This window comes from Tamandua tetradactyla, chromosome 11, assembly GCF_023851605.1.
Source record: "Tamandua tetradactyla isolate mTamTet1 chromosome 11, mTamTet1.pri, whole genome shotgun sequence".
In the NCBI taxonomy this organism is placed as follows: Eukaryota; Metazoa; Chordata; class Mammalia; order Pilosa; family Myrmecophagidae; genus Tamandua; species Tamandua tetradactyla.
In genome coordinates this window covers 23013488-23029306 of record NC_135337.1, presented here as the reverse complement: position 1 = coordinate 23029306, position 15819 = coordinate 23013488, and the positions used below count along the sequence as shown (strand labels likewise).

Here is a 15819-nt window from a genome sequence, read left to right as displayed (position 1 = left end):
AATATCAAGTGCACAAATATACGTGTTGTGGGTGTCCCAGCAGGAGAAGAGAAGGGAAAAGGAGGAGAAAAACTAATGGAAGAAATTATCACTGAAAATTTCCCAACTCTTATGAAAGACCTAAATTTGCAGATCCAAGAAGTGCAGCGCACCCCAAAGAGAATAGACCCAAATAGGCGTTCTCCAAGACACTTACTAGTTAGAATGTCAGAGGTCAAAGAGAAAGAGAGGATCTTGAAAGCAGCAAGAGAAAAACAATCCGTCACATACAAGGGAAACCCAGTAAGACTATGTGTAGATTTCTCAGCAGAAACCATGGAAGCTAGAAGACAGTGGGATGATATATTTAAATTACTGAAAGAGAAAAACTGCCAACCAAGACTTCTATATCCAGCAAAATTGTCCTTCAAAAATGAAGGAGAAATTAAAACATTTATAGACAAAAAGTCACTGAGAGAATTTGTGACCAAGAGACCAGCTCTGCAAGAAATACTAAAGGGAGCACTAGAGTCAGATACGAAAAGACAGAAGAGAGAGGTATGGAGTAAAGTATAGAAAGAAGGAAAATCAGATATGATATATATAATACAAAAGCCAAAATGGTAGAGGAAAATATTATCCAAACAGTAATAACACTAAAAGTTAATGGACTGAATTTCCCAATCAAAAGACATAGACTGGCAGAATGGATTACGACCCAGCAATACCACTGCTAGGTATCTACTCAAAGGACTTAAGGGCAAAGACACAGACAGACATTTGCACACCAGTGTTTATAGCAGCATTATCTACAACTGCAAAGAGATGGAAACAGCCAAAATGTCCATCAACAGACGAGTGGCTAAGCGAATGTGGTGTGTACCTACGATGGAATATTATGCAGCTTTAAGACAGACTAAACTTATGAAGCATGTAATAACATGGATGGACCTAGAGAACATTATGCTGAGTGAGTCTAACCAAAAACTAAAGGACAAATACTTTATGGTCCCACTGATGTGAACCGACATTCGAGAATCAGCTTGGAATATATCATTGGTAACAGAGAACAGCAGGAGTTAGAAACAGGGTAAGATAATGGGTAATTGGAGCTGAAGGGATACAGACTGTGCAACAGGACTAGATACAAAAACTCAAAAATGGACAGCACAATAATACCTAAGTGTAATGTAACTATGTTGGAACACTGAATGAAGCTGCACCTGAAATAGTTTTTTGTTTGTTTGTTTGTATCTTTTGCTTTTGTTTTTTTCTTTTTCCTTTTTATATATATATATATTTTTTATTAGTATTATTATTTTAATTCTCTTCTCTATATTAACATTCTATATCTTTTTCTGCTGTTTTGCTAGTTCTTTTCCTAAATCGATGCAAATGTACTAAGAAATGATGATCATACATCTATGTGATGATACTAAGAATTACTGAGTGCATTTGTAGAATGGAATGATTTCTAAATGTTGTGTTAATTTATTTTCTTTTTTTTGATTAATAAAAAAAATTAAAAAAAAAAAGTATAGGAGATTGCTAAAAGAAATCACAGAAACCAAAATAAATGGAAGGGCATACCGTGTTCATGAATTAGAAGACTAAATACAGTTAAGATGTCAATTCTATCTAAACTAATTTACAGATTCAATGCAATACCAATTAAAATCATAAAAACTTACTTTTCAGAAATAGAAAAATCAATAACCAAAATTATTAGGAAGGGTAGGGTGCCACGAATATGTACAAATATCCTGAGAAAGAAAAATGAAGTCGGAGGTCTCACACCACCTGACTTGAAGGCATATTATGAAGCTACAGTGGTCAAAACAGCATGGTACTGGCATAAAGATAGATATATTGAACAATGGAATAAAATAGATTGTTTGGATGTAGACTCTATCATCTATGGACAATTGATCTTTGATAAGGCAGTCAAGCCAACTTAACTGGGACAGAACAGTTGCTTCAATAAATGGTGCCTAGAGAACTGGACTCCACACGCAAAAGAATGAAAGAGGATCCATATCTCACACCCTATACAAAAATTAACTCAAAATGGATCAAAGGCCTAAACATTAGATCTAAAACCATAAAACTTTTAGAAGAAAACGTAGGGAAAAACCTTATAAACCTTGTAATAGGAGGCAGTTTCTTAGATCTTACAACCAAAGCACAAACACTGGAGAAAGAAAGAAATGGGAACTCCTCAAAATTAAACCCTTTTTGTACATCAAAGAACTGTGTCAAGAAAGTAAAAAGACAGTCTACACAATGAGAGACAATACTTGGAAATGATATATCAGATAAAGGTCTAGTTTCCAGAATATTTAAAGAGATTGTTCAACTCAAAAACAAAAAGATGAACAACCTAATTACAAAATGGGCAAAAGACATGAACAGACACCTCTCAGAAGAGGAAATACAAATGGCCAAAAGGCACATGAAAAGATGCTCAACTTCCCTGGCTATTAGGGAAATGCAAATCAAAACCACAATGAGATGCCATCTCACCCCCACCAGAATGGCCATTATCAGTAAAACAGAAAACAACAAGTGCTGGAGAGGATGTGGAGAAAGAGGTATATTTATCCACTGTTGGTGGGAATGTCAAATGGTATAACCACTTTGGAAGGCAGTTTGGCAGTTCTTCAGCAAGCTAAGTATAGAATTGCCATATGATCCGGCAATACCATTGCTAGGTATCTACTCAGAGGACATGAGGGCAAGGACACAAATGGACATGTGCACACCAATGTTTAAAGCAGCATTATTTATAATTGCCAAGAGATGGAAATAGCCCAAATGTCCATCAACAGACAAGTGGCTAAACAAGCTGTGGTATATACCTGTGATGGAATATTATGCAGCTGTAAGACAGAATAAAGTCATAAAGCACATAACAACATGGATGGACCTTGAGGACACTATGTTGTGTGAGATTAGCCAGAAAAAAAAAAAGGACAAATATTGTATGGTCTCACTGATATGAATTAACATTAGTGAATGAACTTGGAGAATTTCAGTTAAGAACAGAGGTCATCAGGAGATAGAAATAGGGTAGGTATTGGGTAATTGGAGGTGAAGGGATACAGATTGTGCAACAGGACTGACTGTAAAAATTCAGAAATGGATAGCACAATAATACCTATCTGTATTACAATAATGTTAGTACACTGAATGAAGCTGAATGTGAGAATGACAGAGGGAGGAGGGCTAGGGGCACAAATGAAATCAGAAGGAAAGATAGATGATAAAGGCTGAGATGGTATAATTTAGGAATGCCTACAGTGTACAATGATAGTGACTAAATGGACAAATTAAAAAATATTTTGCATGAGGAAGAACAAAGGAATGTCAACATTGTAGGGTGTTGAAAATACATGGTAATTCATATTTTAAAACTTTAACTTATGTGTGAGACTAAAGAAAAAAATGCTTATTTGGTACAAAATTTATAATCTGATGAGTGCATTTCCTAACATAACTTATGTGAACATTTTAATTGAACAACATAAGTACATGGAACCTTGAGTAGGGCCTGAGATTTTGTAGGTTTGTTCAGAGTGATGACCCAATAAATCCTAGAGTGATTTGAACAGTGAATAGAAAAGTATTTGCAAAGTCCCCTTGGGGGAACGAAGAGAAAGGGGGAAATTCAACTTTCCCATGTGGAGAATTCTGATATTCTCACAAGCAGTGGGGACAACAAAAGCAATAGGTTGACCCCCCAATCTTGGGGTTTGTTCATATGAAACTTATCCCCATAAAGGATAGGCTAAGCCTATTTAAAATTAGGCCTAAGAGTCACCCCCAGAGAACCTCTTTTGTTGCTCAGATGTGGCCTCTCTTTCATCCAACATGACAAGCAATCTCACTGCTCATTTCCTCTTAATGTAGGGCATGACTCCCAGGGGTATGGACCTTCCTGGGAACTTGAGACAGAAATCCTAGAATGAGCTGGGACTCATGATCAAGGGATTGAGAAAACCTTCTCAACCAAAAGGGGGAAGAGAGAAATGAGACAAAATAAAGTGTCAATGGCTGAGAGATTTCAAACAGAGTCAAGAGGTTATCCCGGAGGTTATTCTTACATATTATATAGATGTCATCTTTTTTGTTAAGGTATATTGGAGAGGCTGGAGGGAAGTGTCTGAAAATGTAGAGATGTGTTCTAGTAGCCATGTTTCTTGGAGATGATTGTATAACGATATAGCTTTTGCAATATGGCTGTGTGATTGTGAAAACCTAGTGTCTGATGCTCCTTTTATCTACAGTATTGACAGCTGAGTAAAACATATGGATTAAAAATTAATAAATAACAGAAGGAACAAATGTTAAAATAAATTTAATAGATTGAAATGCTAGTGATCAATTAAAAGGAGTGATAAAGGGTATAGAAAAAGAATTGGGGAAACAAAGGCTAAAATATTTTGGGTTGATGGAAATACTAGCAATATATGAGAGGGAAGAGTAAGGGGTATGGTATATACGAGCTTTTTTCTTTTCCTTTCTTATTCTGAATTGACACAAATGTTCTAAGAAATGATCACGGTGATGAATATACAACAATATGATGATATTGTGAGTTACAGATTATATACCAAGAATGGAACGATCATATGGTAAGAATGTTTGAGTTTGCATGTTGTCCTGTTTTTAAAAAAATAAATTAAAATTTTTTTTTTAAAAAGGCCATTTAAAGGTTCCTTTGAGAGCCATTCTTTAATGGAAAGTTCAAATTCCTGTGCTATATTGACTAAAAAAGTCATGATTCATAGAAACCTAATCAGATGGTTAAAGCTGTTGCAATTTAAGACCTGTTGGCATAAATAAGTAAACAGATTAGTAATCTAAACTGTTGCCCTACAGATTTCTTCTTTTTTTTTTTTTTTTGGAGAGAGGATATTAGTCATTTATAATAAATGTCCAACTTAGGCAATAACTACAAGATACGTTATTTTTCTATTTCTTGCCATCAAAGACTACAACATTTATATTTTATTTCTGAAACTAATATTTTTTTAAATTTTTTTTATTAATCAAAAAAAAGAAAAGAAATTAACACAACATTTAGAAATCATTCCATTCTACACATGCACTCAGTAATTCTTAGTATCATCACATAGATGTATGATCATCATTTCTTAGTACATTTGCATCGATTTAGGAAAAGAACTAGCAAAACAGCAGAAAAAGATATAGAATGTTAATATAGAGAAGAGAATTAAAATAATAATACTAATAAAAAAATATATATATATAAAAAAAGGAAAAAGAAAAAAACAAAAACAAAAGATACAAACAAACAAACAAACAAAAAACTATATTTCAGGTGCAGCTTCATTCAGTGTTCCAACATAGTTACATTACACTTAGGTATTATTGTGCTGTCCATTTTTGAGTTTTTGTATCTAGTCCTGTTGCACAGTCTGTATCCCTTCAGCTCCAATTACCCATTATCTTACCCTGTTTCTAACTCCTGCTGTTCTCTGTTACCAATGATATATTCCAAGCTGATTCTCGAATATCGGTTCACATCAGTGGGACCATAAAGTATTTGTCCTTTAGTTTTTGGTTAGACTCACTCAGCATAATGTTCTCTAGGTCCATCCATGTTATTATATGCTTCATAAGTTTAGTCTGTCTTAAAGCTGCATAATATTCCATTGTAGGTACACACCACATTCGCTTAGCCACTCGTCTGTTGATGGACATTTTGGCTGTTTCCATCTCTTTGCAATTGTAGATAATGCTGCTATAAACACTGGTGTGCAAATGTCTGTCTGTGTCTTTGCCCTTAAGTCCTTTGAGTAGATACCTAGCAGTGGTATTGCTGGGTCGTAATCCATTCTGCCAGTCTATGTCTTTTGATTGGGAAATTCAGTCCATTAACTTTTAGTGTTATTACTGTTTGGATAATATTTTCCTCTACCATTTTGGCTTTTGTATTATATATATCATATCTGATTTTCCTTCTTTCTATACTTTACTCCATACCTCTCTCTTCTGTCTTTTCGTATCTGACTCTAGTGCTCCCTTTAGTATTTCTTGCAGAGCTGGTCTCTTGGTCACAAATTCTCTCAGTGACTTTTTGTCTATAAATGTTTTAATTTCTCCTTCATTTTTGAAGGACAATTTTGCTGGATATAGAAGTCTTGGTTGGCAGTTTTTCTCTTTCAGTAATTTAAATATATCATCCCACTGTCTTCTAGCTTCCATGGTTTCTGCTGAGAAATCTACACATAGTCTTACTGGGTTTCCCTTGTATGTGACGGATTGTTTTTCTCTTGCTGCTTTCAAGATCCTCTCTTTCTCTTTGACCTCTGACATTCTAACTAGTAAGTGTCTTGGAGAACGCCTATTTGGGTCTATTCTCTTTGGGGTGCGCTGCACTTCTTGGATCTGCAAATTTAGGTCTTTCATAAGAGTTGGGAAATTTTCAGTGATAATTTCTTCCATTAGTTTTTCTCCTCCTTTTCCCTTCTCTTCTCCTGCTGGGACACCCATAACACGTATATTTGTGCACTTGATATTATCATTCAATTCCCTGATCCCCTGCTCAAGTTTTTCCATTCTTTTCCCTATAGTTTCTGTTTCTTTTTGGAGTTCAGATGTTCCATCCTCCAGTTCACTAATTGTAGCTTCTGTCTCTTTAGATCTACCATTGTAGGTATCCATTGTTTTTTCCATTTTTTCTTCTTTGTCCTTCACTCCCGTAAGTTCTGTGATTTGTTTTTTCAGATTTTCTATTTCTTCTTTTTGTTCAGCCCATGTCTTCTTTTTTTTTTTTTTAATTTTTTTATTAATCAAAAAAAAGAAAAGAAATTAACACAACATTTAGAAATCATTCCATTCTACAAATGCACTCAGTAATTCTTAGTATCATCACATAGATGTATGATCATCATTTCTTAGTACATTTGCATCGATTTAGGAAAAGAACTAGCAAAACAGCAGAAAAAAATATAGAATGTTAATATAGAGAAGAGAATTAAAATAATACTACTACTACTACTACTAATATATATATATATATATATATATAAAGGAAAAAGAAAAAAAACAAAAACAAAAGATACAAACACACAAACAAACAAACAAAAAACCATATTTCAGGTGCAGTTTCATTCAGTGTTCCAACATAGTTACATTACACTTAGGTATTATTGTGCTGTCCATTTTTGAGTTTTTGTATCTAGTCCTGTTGCACAGTCTGTATCCCTTCAGCTCCAATTACCCATTATCTTACCCTGTTTCTAACTCCTGCTGGTCTCTGTTACCAATGATATATTCCAAGCTGATTCTCAAATGTCGGTTCACATCAGTGGGACCTTACAGTATTTGTCCTTTAGTTTTGGGCTAGACTCACTCAGCATAATGCTCTCTAGGTCCATCCATGTTATTACATGCTTCATAAGTTTAGTCTGTCTTAAAGCTGCATAATATTCCATCGTAGGTATATGCCACAGTTTGTTTAGCCACTCGTCTGTTGATGAACATTTTGGCTGTTTCCATCTCTTTGCAATTGTAGATAATGCTGCTATAAACACTGGTGTGCAAATGTCCGTCTGTGCCTTTGCCCTTAAGTCCCTTGAGTAGATACCTAGCAGTGGTATTGCTGGGTCGTAATCCATTCTGCCATTCTATGTCTTTTGATTGGGAAATTCAGTCCATTAACTTTTAGTATTATTACTGTTTGGATAATATTTTCCTCTGCCATTTTGGCTTTTGTATTATATATATCATATCTGATTTTCCTTCTTTCTACACTTTACTCCATACCTCTCTCTTCTGTCTTTTCGTATCTGACTCTAATGCTCCCTTTAGTATTTCTTGCAGAGCTGGTCTCTTGGTCACAAATTCTCTCAGTGACTTTTTGTCTATAAATGTTTTAATTTCTCCTTCATTTTTGAAGGACAATTTTGCTGGATATAGGAGTCTTGGTTGGCAGTTTTTCTCTTTTAGTAATTTAAATATATCATCCCACTGTCTTCTAGCTTCCATGGTTTCTGCTGAGAAATCTACACATAGTCTTATTGGGTTTCCCTTGTATGTGACAGATTGTTTTTCTCTTGCTGCTTTCAAGATCCTCTCTTTCTCTTTGACCTCTGACATTCTAACTAGTAAGTGTCTTGGAGAACGCCTATTTGGGTCTATTCTTTTTGGGGTGCGCTGCACTTCTTGGATCTGCAAATTTAGGTCTTTCATAAGAGTTGGGAAATTTTCAGTGATAATTTCTTCCATTAGTTTTTCTCCTCCTTTTCCCTTCTCTTCTCCTTCTGGGACACCCACAACACGTATATTTGTGAGCTTCATATTGTCATTCAGTTCCCTGACCCCCTGCTCAAGTTTTTCCATTCTTTTCCCTATAGTTTCTGTTTCTTTTTGGAATTCAGATGTTCCATCCTCCAGTTCACTAATTGTAGCTTCTGTCTCTTTAGATCTACCATTGTAGGTATCCATTGTTTTTTCCATTTTTTCTTATTTGTCTTTCACTCCCATACGTTCTGTGATTTGTTTTTTCAGATTTTCTATTTCTTCTTTTTGTTCAGCCCATGTCTTCTTCATGTCCTCCCTCAATTTATCGATTTGGTTTTTGAAGAGTTTTTCCATTTCTGTTCGTATATTCAGCATTAGTTGTCTCAGCTCCTGTATCTCATTTGAACTATTGGTTTGTTCCTTTGACTGGGCCATATCTTCAATTTTCCGAGCGCCATCTATTATTTTCTGCTGGTGTCTGGGCATTTGATCAGATTTCCCTGGGTGTGGGACCCAGCTGGTTGAAAGCTTTTTCTGTGAAATCTCTGGGCTCTGTTTTTCTTTTCCTGCCCAGTAGGTGGCGCTCATGGCGCTCGTCTGTCTGCACGGCAGTCGGCCGGGAAACCGCGCGTGGAGGGCGGGGGGTGTCGCTGGCCGCCCTGGCTTGGGGGAGTGCCGGTCCTAATTGCCCAGCTGGCCCGAAACGCCAAGCGTGACGGGAGGGCCCCGCTATCCAATGTTCCCAGTCAGACCGGGGAGCCACGTGCGTGGAGGGGACCCCAGTCGCCAGCCGCCCTGGCCGGGAAAACGCGCGCCCCTCGGGTAGCTCACCGCAGCAGATTCTCCCTGCCCGTTCAGCTGTTCCAGAATGGGGTACGCTGTCTTTTTGGTCTCTGTCGTGACTCCGGGAGCTGTTTCGTATTGTTTCTGTTTCTTTAGTTGCTTTTCTGGAGGAGGAACTAAGACCCGCGCGTCTTACTAAGCCGCCATCTTCTCCGGAAGTCTCCCATGTCTTCTTCATGTCCTCCCTCAATTTATTGATTTGGTTTTTGAAGCGTTTTTCCATTTCTGTTCGTATATTCAGCATTAGTTGTCTCAGCTCCTGTATCTCATTTGAACTATTGGTTTGTTCCTTTGACTGAGCCATATCTTCAATTTTCCGAGCGTCATCCATTATTTTCTGCTGGTGTCTGGGCATTTGATCAGCTTTCCCTGGGTGTGGGACCCGGCTGGTTGAAAGGTTTTTCTGTGAAATTTCTGGGCTCTGTTTTTCTCTTCCTGCCCAGTAGGTGGCGCTCGTCTGTCTACGGGGCCCACCAGTAAAAGATGCTGTGGCTCCTTTAACTTGCCAATCCGAATCTCGCAGTCGGCCCGGAAACCGCACGTGGAGGGGGGTGTCGCCGGCCGCCGGGGCTTGGGAGAGTGCCGGTCCAAATTGCCCAGCTGGCCCGAGACGCCAAGCGTGGCGGGAGGGCCCCGCTATCCAACGTTCCCAGTCAGACCGGGGAGCCACGTGCGTGGAGGGGACCCCAGTCGCCAGCCGCCCCGGCCAGGAAAACACGCGCCCCTCGGGTATCTCACCGCAGCGGATTCTCCCTGCCCGTTCAGCCATTCCAGAATGGGGTATGCTGTCTTTTTGGTCTCTGTCGTGGCTCCGGGAGCTGTTTCGTATTGTTTCTGTTTCTTTAGTTGCTTTTCTGGAGGAGGAACTAAGACCCGCGCATCTTACTAAGCCGCCATCTTCTCTGGAAGTCCCACATTTCTTCTTTACCCTGAACACATTCCTTACATGTAGGCTCAATCTTTTCAGTATTTGGGTTACTGGTTCAGCAAAAGCCAGAACAAACAATAACTTCATGGTAATTGGAATGTTATCAATTGTATATTGTTAACTTTATTGTAAATACTGGTGAACAGTGGTCAATAAATAGGTTTATATTCCTTTAAAAAAAACTGATAAGAAATTTTTGATGTCTTGAAATTTATGGCTTTAAAAAGACATTTAGGGGGTCGGGCAATGGTGGCTCAGTGGCAGAGTTCTCGCCTGCCCTGCCAGAGACCTGGGTTCAATTCCCGATGCCTGCCCATCCAAAAAAGAAAGAAAAAGACAGGTAATAAATGCTTATTTTAATAAGGACTTTAAAACAAAGATAAGCAAAACAGAAAATAAAGTCCTATCATTCTACTTTGAAGTAGTAGTTCTCAATCTAGTCTGCATATTGGAATTACCTGGAAAGCTTAAAAACTACTAATCCTTGGTACCATATAGATTCTGATTTAATTATTGTGGGATATGGCTTAAGTACTGGGACTTTCAAAAGCTCCCAAACTGATTCTAAGGAGTAGACAAGGATGAAAACCATTATCTAGAGTTAATCAAGTAATATTTTTTCTCTGTTGCTCATACACACAGATTGTTTTCAAAACCAAGCTCACACTGCAGTTTCATAAGCTAACTTCTTCACATTATATATTTTTCCATGCCAAAAAAATATAACACTGCTCGCTTCAGCAGCACATATACCAAAATTAGAACCATACAGAGATTAACATGGCCCCTGCACAAGGATGACACGCAAATTCGTGAAGTGTTCCATATTTAAAATAAAGAAAAGAAAAGAAAAAGAAATATGACATTTTGGCTTTCCTTTTGGCTCACTCTTTAAAACAATAACAAGCAAACAATAATGATTAATTAAATAGATTTTTAAAAACATTCTAGCTAGGATAGTTCACTTCCCAATCATTTAATACCAAGTCAAATGTTGCTAATACACAGAAGTGCAACAAACAGTACTCCTTGATAGACAGTTCTAGTTTTTAACAAAAACGTTATAGTATTACACCCATAGTGTTTTTTAGGAGCATGGATTTTGGTGTCAGGCATATTTTAATGAAAATCCTGGCTATTACACCTAACTGTGTGATCTTGGGAATTGCATAACTTTTCTAAACTCAGTTCTCTCATGTATAAAATAGAAATCATAGTAAATATTTCACAAATTATTTCATTTAATCTTCACAAAACATCATGTAAACTGCTTAGCATATTGCCTTGCATGAAGTCAACTCTCAAAAAATGGTAGCAACAACTTTTTTAGGGAACTAATGCCTTAAAAGTATTAATTCATAAAAGTTCCCAGGACTCATAATTTGCAAATGTCATAGGCAAATCTTAGAAGTAATATTTTGGTTAGATTAAATAAAAATCAATATAATGAAGCAACATATATTAACCAGGCAGGGCTGAGATCAAAGATATCATATAGTTATAATGAAGCACTTAAACTACCCAGTGTACTATGCAGAAGAAAAGCTTCTAAGCCTGATAGACCAGCAAAATGGAGTTAAAAGTCTTACAAGACTAAAAAAACTGGTGATATTTTGGACTTAAATATGATACATGACAAAATCTACATGTATATTTTTCTGATAACCCACATGACAATAATGCTAAAGAGGGGTCTATCATCACAGTGTCATAGCATCAAGAAATTTGCCACTACAATAAGAGTTTTTAAATTCCTCTTCTGCCTGAAAGAACAAGGTGGTACTAAAGAGAGGCAAACAAAGATGGGTTCAATCCTTCTGCTGTCACTGTCTATGTGACCTTGGGAAGTCACTTAACCTCTCCATGCCATAGTTTCATCATCTATAAAATGGGATAATAATAGTGCCTACCTTAATTTATTAATAAGACTTAAATAGAGCAGCTAGAAAGAAAAATCTGAAATGATGGAATGGTAGCCCATGAGAAACTCTGGGATCTGTTTTGTAACTACTTGCTGAAGAGTGCTTTGAAAATTAGTGCTATTTTCTTTGTTTTGTATACATATTATACAACATAAAAAGCTTTTAAAAAGGACTTAATATATGTAAATCTAAGGGCAATGCTATTCAGTTGCTCTTCACCATCCTAAGTAAAAATATCCAAGTTTACCTTAGTTCTACTCTGAAGTAGCCCTTTTTATCAGATTTTCAATTTTCTTTGCACTGTTTGAAATTACTCTAGACCACAAAAGTTCCTTCCATAGAATCCAGAAGAACACCACCCACATATTAAAAAAAAAAAAAGCAAGACTGATCAAAACATTATGTTTTAAACTGTAGAAAAAGCAACAAAAGTTAAAAACAAAATAAACAAACAAATGAACAAACAAAAAACCCAAATTCAGTACCTCTTCAATACCAGAAAGCTTTGCTTTAAGTTCTCTGACAGTGGAGTCTCCTTTGTATTTCCTTTCAGTTAGGTCTTTATTACTTGTTTCTAACTCAGACAATCTATTTTGCAACTGATGGATATTTCGTTGGTGGAGTATTTCTAAGTCTTTTTTCTGTTGTTCATGCTGCTGTTGATATTGAACCTGTGCCTATTATACAATACAAATATAGTACAAAATTTCAAGAAAGAAAAACCACAGAACTGCAAATAAGGAAAAAATTCAGGAAAAACAATCCTTTTTTTTTTAATACTTTTATTGAGAAATCTTCATATACATATAGTCCATACATGGTGTATCATCAACGACTCCCAATATCATTGTAGTTGTGTATTCATCACCACGATCATATTTAGAACATCTGAATCACTCCAGAAAAAGAAAAAACTCATATATCACAACCCCTTACTCCCTCCCTCTCATTGACAACTAATATTGCAATCTACCCAATTTTTTACCCTTTATGACCCTCTACTATTTTTTATCCTTATTTTTTTACTCATCTGTCCATACCCTGGATAAAAGGAGCATCAAGCACAAAGTTTTCACAATCACACAGTCACACTATATTTATACAATCATCTTCAAGAATGAAGGTTACTGGAACACAGCTCAACAGTTTTGGTAGTTCTCTCCAGTCACTTCAATACACCATAAACTAAAAAGGGATAGCTGTATAATGCTTAAAAATAACCTCCAGGATAAGAAGGCTTTCTCATTCCCCTGATGCTAGGTCTTGGCTCATCCCAGGAGTTCTGTCCCATGTTGCCTGGGAGATTTATACCACTGGGATATTTCAGATTTTTTTTTTTTTGAGCAATGAAAACGTTCCAAAATTAACTGTGGTGATGAACGCACAACTATGTAATGTTACTGTGAACCACTTATATTGTACACTTTGAATGGACTGTATGATATGTGAATAGATCCCAATAAAACTGCTCAAAAAAAGATGGTTATCTTCATTAAAAATCAAAGAATTATAAAAGAACTACCTTAACACATGTCAGACAGCAAATATTATGAGGGTTACTAATGTCAAAAACCTGGAGAAATAAGCACTCATAAACTATTTTGGGGACTACATTTTTATAAAACTTTTTGAGTGGCAAATTAGCAGCAGCTATCAATATTTTTATGTGTATGTTGCAATCTCATTTCTGGAACAAAGAATGTTCATTGCAGTATGTTTGCAATAACCAAAATTTTGAAGCATTTAAATTTATACCAGTTGTCTATATTTAATATATAGTAGTTACATAATCTGTTACATGTGAAAAATGAATATCATGCAGGCAAGAAGAAGGAATATCTGAACTGCTATGGAATGATAACTATATCATGTTAAGCAAAAAAAAGTTACATTCAATGTATACAGTAGGACCCCATTTGTATAAAACAAAAGAAAAAAACCCACTATATATGTGTTTTTTTATATATGTATACATATATCTATACTTATTCCAAGAGATAAGCCTGGAAAAACACACATTAAAATGTTTACAGGTGGGTGCCCAAGTGATTCAGCAGTAGGATGCCTGCCTTTCATGTGGGAAACCTGAGTTCAATTTCCGGACCATGTACCAAAAAATAAAAAAATTAAAAATAAAAAAATGTTTACAGGTTATCTCTCAGTAGTAAGACTTCGAAAGAAACACTTTGAATTTTTATTTTATACAGTTTTGTAATATTTAAAATTTTTAAAGCAAACATATTAGTTTTATAATTAACAAATCAATCAGCAATAAAAATATTTTTTTCTAGTTTCCTTGAATGTTCATACCTGCAAGGCTTTTTCCTTTTCATTTGTCAGTTCCTGAGAATGCTTATTTGTCAATGCTGCTGTGTGTGATGTCCATTCATTCCGCAACTTATCTAATTCTTGGATTTTTTCGGATAACGTCTATACAAAATATTAAGATTGTCTCCTGAATACCTTATACTTCTGATTAGAACATGGAATATTTATATGGATATTAAAGAGAATGGAATCAGTTTTTTAACACATATTCAAACTTTTTTTTTAATTTGAAGAAAGCAAGATTAGAACAAAAACAATTTTAGAGCTAAAATGGTCCACAGGCTAAGGTTAAATGTCTTGTAACGTCTTAGTTAAATCTGGCTTTTTGCTACCCAATCTCCTCCTCTGGCATTAATTACTAAAATAGGGTACAGCAAGTGAGTTTTAAGGAACGCTTCACTTTTCGAGGGAAAACAGAGTAACAAAGGTCCCTAAGTTACTCCATGTTGTGCAAGAGTTATTTTCTGCCTGAAGTCATGCAACTTATCAGATACTTTGAACTTCAATTTTAAGGACAGAGGACAAAAAGGTTGAAGCTCTGACAGAAAGGATGATAAGCCAGAAGGGCCCAATAGAGGAAGAAAGGAACATAACAGAAGGAAGAAAAGACAATGTTTAGAAGACAGGAACTAAAAAGGCACTTTAGGCAAGAGTTACGAGACGAATAAAGGAGGAGCACAGAATTTACATGTGATAGACCCTCTTTAGACATTATCTTATTTAATGAAGACTTGGAGATAAGAGAGAATGTATCACACATTAGAGAAAACAGAAAAAGTTTGGATAGAATAATCTAAGGGAAAACATACCAGTTTAAGATAATTAACTGGTAAGGTAAGAGGGACAAAAAGGAGAGGGAATTTAATAGAAGCATGCTTGAAAAAATACATACAAAAGCCTGGATTTGATTCAAGACGCAAATCAGAGCCAAAGCCTGGATGACTTACAAATTAAAAATGAAACTTGGAAGTACCTTTTGTGTGAGATTCAGTTGCCTAGTAACATCATCTAGTGATTGCGTCAATGATAATTTTTCTTCCTATTTATAAAAATCATAAAATTATGCAGTTTATAATTTAACTCAAACATCTATAGCCATACTACTCAAAGTGCAGCAAAGTACAGGTATCTAGCATCACCTGGAAGCTTGTCAGAAATGCAGTATCTCAAGCCCATCTCAGACCTTCTAAATCAGAATCTGCATTTTAACAAGACACCCAGATAATCTAATGCCCATTAAAGTCTGAAATGCAGTGATCTATAGCATTTTAATAAAAAGACTTTCTGAAAACTGTTATATACCTTATATAACTGTAAAACTATAACTATACCTTATATAGCCATATAGCTCTCTGTCATTTTCAAAACACTTTCATATATTTTATTCCATTTAAGATGGGCTAAATAGGGTAGACAGTTCTGCATCTGCCAGGTGATGAAGTCTTGATACAAAGAGTTTAAGTGGCCTGCCCAAGGATATAGAAAATTAGTAAAAACCCTAGAACCAAGTTTCCCAATTCCTGGTCCAGTTCTATACTCATTGTTGTA

The 15819-nt window shown here is 36.0% G+C and overlaps 1 protein-coding gene and 1 non-coding gene across 2 annotated transcripts in view; one reads left to right on the top strand and one right to left on the bottom strand.

The window, feature by feature from the left end:
* SASS6 (SAS-6 centriolar assembly protein) overlaps window positions 1-15819 on the bottom strand; it is an 81812-nt gene that overhangs the window by 43908 nt on the left and 22085 nt on the right. The window contains exons 6-8 of the mRNA XM_077120138.1: window positions 15245-15310; window positions 14254-14373; window positions 12429-12620 (exon numbers count right to left, since the gene is read on the bottom strand). Coding sequence (XP_076976253.1) covers window positions 12429-12620; window positions 14254-14373; window positions 15245-15310 — 378 coding nt within the window. The remainder of the gene's footprint in view (window positions 1-12428; window positions 12621-14253; window positions 14374-15244; window positions 15311-15819) is intronic.
* LOC143651058 (U6 spliceosomal RNA) lies at window positions 10750-10853 on the top strand. The gene has a single exon (XR_013159806.1). It is a non-coding gene; the product is annotated as a U6 spliceosomal RNA (small nuclear RNA).